The following is a 7288-nucleotide window of genomic DNA, read 5'->3' as shown; positions in this document are numbered from 1 at the left end:
CAGGCACATCCACAGCTGCGGGGGGCTTGGAGGCAGAAACCCGGAGCTGGGGCATCTTTCACATGTCAACCCAGTTGCCTGGGGGGTGTCAGGGAGCAGGGAGAGTGTGCAAGCAGATCTTCTTGCTTGCAAACGGGTCCTGCAGAGTTCATAACTCCTCTGTACCAAGGGCTGGAAGGACCTTCAGGCCACCTAGCCTGGCTCTTGGCGCTGCAAATCTCTGCTGGACGGCAGCCGAGTGAGCGGAGGAGTGACCTGGCAGCAGGGGACACACTGCTTCTCCACGGCTGCTGATGGCAGCAAACCGCGGGTACGCTGCTGTGCCCACGGCACGTGTGGCAACGGCACCGCCGTGCCAGCCCCAGCAGTGCAGCTCAGGAGGCAGGTTTTAGCTGTGATCTCTTGGCTGCCGGTGAACCCACCGTTCCTCAACAGTCCCTAGGCTGACAGGCTAAAAACGTGTTTCTTTTCATGTGAACAGTACTTAAAAGCAAGGAGCCGTTTCTGCCCCCAGCAGTGAAATTCCCACCAGAAAATTGCCGGGGGAAGAGGGCTCACCCCTGCCTTCACCCCTGGCTCCTCCTGACCCCGGACAGGGAACACTGGCCAAAACACACACACACAAAATAAATCATAAGAAAAATAAACGCAAAGCCCCAAGCATCCCTGTCCGCCTGCAAACAGGCAGCCTGGCAGGCAAATCAGAACACTTCCCTGCCTCGGCTCAGCAAGGCTGCGGGAGGCACGGGCAGATCACAAGTAGCCAGAAAAGGGGCTTGGAAAGAAAGAAAGTCAGAAGGACAGGAAGACAGAAAGAAAAGCAGAAAGAGAGAGAGAAAGAAAGAAAAAATAAAAAAGAGCAAAAATTAATAACCCTCCTCCTTGGAAGGAAGGGAACTGGGCAGCAGCGTCCACACTGGTCCCAGCCCGGCCCTCCCCGGGTGGCTCTTCCTGCTGGTGCCTGGGGACGCCCCCCTTCCTCCTCCTCCTCCTCCTCCTCCTCCTCCTCCTCCCCCTCACCATCTCCTCCTCCTCCTCCTCCTCCCCTGCCTCTCGTCGTCGTCGTCGTCGCCGTCCTCCTCCTCCTCCTCCTGCCCTCCTCCCCGCTGATTGGTCCAGCCCGGCTATATTTTGCCCCTTCCAGCCCAGCATCATCCCAAAAGTTTTTTTTTTGGGGGGAAAGGGGGAAAAAAATAAAAGACAAAAAAAAAGAAAAGAAACCAAAACAAAACAAGCCGACCCCAAATCCCCCCGAAGCGCAGGCGAGGGAGGCGAGCGGCGGGGCTGCTGCTTGGCGGCTGCTGGACCCGGTGGGACGCGGCGGGACCCGATTCTCTCTCCGGCACCCGGTCGGGTCGGACACAAAGTGCTGTCCAGCTGGAATGAATATATCTGAGTCTAACTACTGCCGAGAGGAGATATCGCAACCCCGGGGCGACTGTTCATGGGTCACCGCCGCCGTGCCGGCCGCTGAGCCCGGGCTCGCCTTCCCGCGCCCCCCGGGAGCCGCCTCCCCCGCCAGCCGCACGCCCAGCCCCGAGCCCGGCTTCGCCTTCGGCCCCGGCCCCGGCGGCGCGGCCCCCGGCGCGGCCCCCAGCCGCACGCCCAGCCCCGAGCCGGGCTATGGATACAGCCCCCCGGCTGGCCGGGCCGAGGGCAAGGCCGGCGAGGACTCCCGCATCCGCCGGCCCATGAACGCCTTCATGGTCTGGGCGAAGGATGAGCGCAAGCGGCTGGCGCAGCAGAACCCCGACCTGCACAACGCCGTGCTCAGCAAGATGCTGGGTGAGCGGGACGGGCTGCGGGAGGAGGGGGGTGCGGGGATGGGGGAGAGGGGGTGCGGGGTTACGGAGACGGGGATGCGGGCTGCAAGAGCATAGGGCTAGGGGATGAAGGGATAGGGACCAGGGGATGCAGGGGTGCGGGGGTACTGGTCTGGGGATGCGGGGTTACGGGGCTGGGGAAGCGGGCTGCAAGGGTGTAGGGCTGGGGCATGCGGGCATAGGGAGCGGGGGTGCAGAGGTACGGGGCTGGGGATGCGGGGGTATGGAGCTGGGGATGTGAGCTGCAAGAGCACAGGGCTGTGGGATGTGGGGGTATGGAGCTGAGGAGGCAGGGATGCAGGGGTGTGGAGCTGGGGATGCAAGGATGTGGGGTGCAGGGCTGGGTTAGGCAGTTACAGGGCTGGGGATGCAGGCTGCAGGACTCCAGGGCAGTGGGATGCAGGGATACAGGGCTGGAGATGTGGGTTGCGGGAGTATGGGGCAGCGGGATGCAGAGTTACAGGGCTGGGGATATATGCTGCAGGGGTATGGGGCTGCGGATTTGAGTTGCGTGGGTACAGGGCAGCAGAATGCAGGGATATGGGACTGGAGATGTGGGCTGCAGGGGTAAGGGGTATTGGGATGCAGGGATGCAGGGCTGGGAGTGCAGGATGAGGGGGTCCGCGGCATCGGCATGTGCGCTGCAAGTGTACAGGGCTGTGGGATGCAGGCTGTAAGGGTACAAGGCAGTGGAACATCGGATTGCAAGGATATGGGGTTGTGCTAGCCAGGCTGCAAGGGTACAGGACTGTGGGATGCAGGCTGTGAGGACGGGGCTGCAGGATGTAGACTGCCAGCGTATGGGGGTGCAGGAGCTGGGTTACAAGGATGGGGTGCTGCAGGATGCAGGGATAGGGTGCTGTGGGATATGGGGTGTGGAATGCAGGGCTGTGGGCTGTAAGGTTAGAGAGCTGTGGGATGCAGGCTGTAAGGCTATGGGACCGAGGGATTTCAGCTGCAGGCTGCAAGGATGCAGGGCTGCGGGGACATGGGCTGTGATGATCAAGGGCTGTGGGATCAAGGGCTGTGCCGTGCAGCACTACAGGGATGTGGGAATATGGGGCTGTGGGTTGTGGGATGTGAGGATACGACCTACATGTACGCAGGATGCAGGGAAATAGGGCTGCGGGATGCAGAGGTACAGGGCTGTGGGGTACACAGCTGCGGGGTTGCAGGATATGGGAATAAAGGGCTGCAGGATGCGGGATACACGACCATAGGATGGGGGATATGGGAACACGGGAAGCAGGATATGGGTAGACAGAGTTGCAGGATGCGGGACTATGGGAAGCAGGATATGGCCAGACAGGGCAGCAGGATGCGGAGACACGGGGCTGCAGGGTGTGGGGACATGGGATTCAGGATACAGGGCTGCGGGGTGCAGGGTTTGGGGATGGGTGACTGGGGCTGCAGAGGAGCGGGGATGAGGATATGGGAAGCAGGGAAGCAGGGACCCCAGAGACCAGCCTGTGCGAGAGGCAGCGGGAGGCAGAATCCCCTGCCCTGGCAGAGGGGTTCCTGAACCCCCCTGGGGCTTTTCACGCCCATTCTCCCACTGCGCTGAAGCGCTGGGCACAGCCTGAGCCTGCTGCTGGGGCTGCCCTGCTTGGGCTCCCATTCCCCAGCTCCTCCTCGTGCCAGCACCAGGACCCTACTCAGGTGCCAAACCATCCAAGGGAGCCCTTCCCAACCCAAGGGTGCCCTCTCCCCAGGTGCCCCCACACCCCAGCCAGCACCAGGTGGCCGAGCTGGTGTCACAGAGCTTCACTTTCCCCTTCCAGGCCAGTCGTGGAAAGCGCTGAGCGCCAGTGACAAGCGTCCCTTCGTGGAAGAGGCAGAGCGGCTGCGAATCCAGCATCTCCAGGATCACCCCAACTACAAGTACCGCCCAAGGAGAAAGAAGCAAGCCAAGAAAATCAAGAGGATGGAACCCAATATCCTCCTGCATAACCTTTCCCAGCCTTGCAGTGACAACTTCAGCATGAGTCACCATGGCGGCAGCCAGCCGGGCCACCCCCAGCCTCCCCCACTTAACCACTTCAGAGAACTCCACTCCATGGGGTCGGATATTGAAAACTATGGCTTGCCAACTCCTGAGATGTCTCCCTTGGATGTCTTGGAACAGACCGAGCCGGCGTTTTTCCCTCCGCACATGCAGGATGACTGCAACATGATGCCCTTTCGCGGCTACCACCACCATCACCAGATGGAGTTTCCCCAGGAGAAGTGCATGGGGCGGGACGTGGCGGTTCCCTATGCACAGACCCCATCACACTTGGCTGATGCCATGAGGACTCCCCATCCTTCCAGCATATACTACAACCAGATGTGCTCCGGAACTCAGAACGGGCTTTCTGCCCACCTGGGCCAGCTCTCGCCCCCGCCTGAAGCCCACCATATGGAGAGCGTGGATCACTTGAACCAAACCGAGCTCTGGACAGACGTTGACCGCAATGAGTTTGACCAGTATTTGAACATGAGCAGGACTCGTCCCGAAGCCTCGGGACTCCCTTACCATGTCTCCCTGTCCAAAGTGACTCCTAGAAGCATCTCCTGCGAGGAGAGCAGCTTGATATCCGCCTTGTCCGATGCCAGCAGCGCTGTTTACTATAGCCCCTGCATCACCGGTTAGGTTGGCCCCACCGTCCAATGCTCTCATTGGGAGAGCCCTGGCTCTCCATTAAAAACAGAAAGCCATCCTCCTTTAACCACGAGCTCCATAATATTTAGAGTATCTCATTAAATGCAACGCTTTCTTTTGTTTGTTTTTTATTTTGGGTGGTTTTTTTTCTAGAGAAAAAAACATGCTGAACTCACTGATATACCGTATAACTATATAACACAGATAGACGCCTTTCCCAAGCACTAGCCTGCCTGCCGCGCTCCCCACTCCAGCCCTCGGCAGGGTGTAGCTGTAGCTCCCACCAGCTCAAAAGGGCATTTTAAAGCCAATTCCAGTAAAACCTGCCTGAAACAACCACCACCAGGACAAGCTGAAGCATCCTGCCCCCAGTATTTAACCCAAGGGCAGGCGAACTTGCGGGGGGAGAAACAGGGACTTTTAGGAAGACTTTGCCAGGGCCGTTAAAGAGTCGGCGCCCATTAGGGGTGGGCTTTAGGACAGTTTTTACTGTATTCTCAGCAATATATTGTAATTGGGCAACAAAACTATATTTTTACTAAGCATTTTTATATATAAAATGGTATTTAATGTCTTTTGGGTTTTTTTTTATTAGACTTTTTAAAAATAAATCAAGGGATATCCATGAGATCTAAAGCATTTATGTAGCAAAGCTGGATTTTTAAAAAAAAAAAAGGGGGGGGGAAGGAGATATTTTGTGAAAAGGGAATGACAATGTAAATATTGTGGAACAATTGACTGGAATTTTGTACAAAAGAAAAATATGACTGCAAACACTTTTATTGTCTAGAACTGTATGGAGAGCAAACTGTTTTATACTGGTTAATTATTAAAACATCTTCATATAATTGTTCCCATCTTGTGTGCTTGTTGTGTGAACACATATTTTCCGCAAATACATGTTGTCCCAACCATTTCCAGATTTCTGTATCCGTTGATTAATGTTTTGACAACCTGGCAAATGTATTAATTTCCAGGCTGCCGCCCGCCTGCCCCGTCAGCCGCCTCGGGCTCCCTGAGCGTGGCTCGGCTCGGTGCAGGACGGTGGCTCCAGCAGCACCAGCGGCAGGATGGGATGCTGGCGGCTGCCCCACGGCACCGTGCCGTGTCGCCCGGAGATGTGCTCTGCAGGAAAAACAGCTGTTCTCAGATTAAAATATAATAAAACATGTGATATCCTCCTCTGAAACGAGCCTTGGTGTGGTTATTATTTTGACAGCGCATTCGTGCATAGTCCCCATGGCTCACCCCATTTTCCTGTGAAACCCCCCAAAAATAGAGCCTGGCTGCTCCGATGCCTTCCCTCTAGTCCTCAGAGCTGGAAGAAAACCCCGTGTGCCAGAGCCCTGCCATCACCCGGCCCTCACGGGCTCTTTCCTGGCTCCAGCAGCCATCGTCATGCCCAGCCAGACCATGCTCAGAGCTGCCGGTGCTTTGCTGGAGCTTCATCCCCCTCCCGTTAATCACTTTATGATTTACAGTATTTTTTTGTTCAATTTGAAAAGGAGAAATGACAATCTGTTGCATAAAACCCTGGTGGCATCCGTTCCTTGAACGCCGAGTGATTTAAACCAGGCTGATATCGCCAAAAAAGGCTATTTAAAAAAAAAAAGAAATTTGAATAGAAGAAGAGTATTTTTGTTGTTGTTGTTGGCAGAGAATTGCCTTTTAGGGGAAATGGATATTTAACAAATGACATTAATTTTCAAGCTTCTCCTAAATTAAATTCACATTAGTGTTAACAGGACTAAATCCTGACTCACTTTTTTTTTGTTGTTTAATGTGAAGTGCTAATAAACGGGACCACTTTGGGGGCTGGCGACGTGTTCCCATTAAACGCCAGAAAGGCGCTTCATTGTCTTTCCATATACAGTATGTAAAAAGGGGGAATACATGGAAAAATGACCTCACTACCTACACGGGAGGGCTGGCGGGCGCCCGGCGGGTGCCAGAACCCGTGCTGCAGCAAACAAACACAACACCAAATGAGAAGCATCCTGTGCCGCCGCCGATGACTATGAAAGGAAGCAGCCGTCTATAGGCTCCATCCCGCTCCGCTCCCCAAAGCGGCCTGGGAGGAAGGAGATGGGGAGGGGGGAATGAAAGCCCTGACTTATTTTCCAACCCCCAGCTTCCAGGTACCTTCCAGGCGAGGATGCGATCACTTCCTGCGGTTCAAAGAAGCGATGCACACGCCGGCCCTTGCCCAGCTGCCCCGCGGTGCTGGGGGAAGCCGGCAGCAGATCACATCACGGAGGAAATGTTAAGTCATTTTTCTGCAGCAGAAACTCCCTTCTTTCCCCAGCTTGGGCCATGCCAGCTCGCCTCTAATCTCAGAGGATGGCTAGAAATCCTTGGTGTGGGTTTTTGGCTGTGTTTCCTTGCTCTGGAGTAATTTGTGTCCAACGTGCCCTGTTTTCATCCATGTGCTCACCCATGTCGGTGGCAGGGCTGGGCATGAACAGGAGCTTTCCCAAAGTGCCTGTGCTGCAAAACTCTTTAAAATGTAACTTTGCTGTGAGGGGAGTGGGGGTCTCCTCACTCCATGCCCAAAGATGCTGCTGCAGGGCTGGGGTGGGTACCCGGACCGAAAACCGTGGGGTGATGGATGGTCACTCCCATCCACAAATGCACTGGGGATGCACCATGCTGCAACCACAGCTGCTGCACCGCTGCAAAAGCACTGAGCGGTGCCAGGGCAATTTGCAGGGACCTGCCATGCCCACCCGTCCCTGGGAGTGGGTCACCAAGACCTACAGGTCACCAAGACCCAGTACCAGGTTTCAGCTCCCCAGGTCTGCATCACTCTGACACTGCACAGCAT

General features: G+C 56.0%; 1 protein-coding gene across 1 annotated transcript; it reads left to right on the top strand.

Annotated features, from left to right (window-relative positions):
* The first annotated feature begins 1123 nt into the window (after window positions 1-1123).
* SOX18 (SRY-box transcription factor 18) lies at window positions 1124-5317 on the top strand. Its single transcript, XM_075108666.1, has 2 exons — window positions 1124-1785; window positions 3605-5317. The coding sequence occupies exons 1-2, from the start codon at window positions 1383-1385 to the stop codon at window positions 4453-4455; spliced, it is 1254 nt and encodes a 417-aa protein (XP_074964767.1). The 5' UTR covers window positions 1124-1382; the 3' UTR covers window positions 4456-5317.
* The last annotated feature ends 1971 nt before the right edge of the window (window positions 5318-7288 follow it).

Source organism: Phalacrocorax aristotelis, chromosome 13, assembly GCF_949628215.1.
Source record: "Phalacrocorax aristotelis chromosome 13, bGulAri2.1, whole genome shotgun sequence".
NCBI lineage: Eukaryota > Metazoa > Chordata > Aves > Suliformes > Phalacrocoracidae > Phalacrocorax > Phalacrocorax aristotelis.
This window is presented reverse-complemented; position numbering and strand designations above follow the sequence as displayed.

Excerpts from the sequence above, each read along its gene's own strand:
- SOX18 (XM_075108666.1), top strand. The coding sequence starts at position 1,383 with ATGAATATATCTGAGTCTAACTACTGCCGAGAGGAGATATCGCAACCC. Across the intron at positions 1,786-3,604 it reads CGTGCTCAGCAAGATGCTGG|GCCAGTCGTGGAAAGCGCTG; the intron begins GTGAGCGGGACG and ends TTCCCCTTCCAG.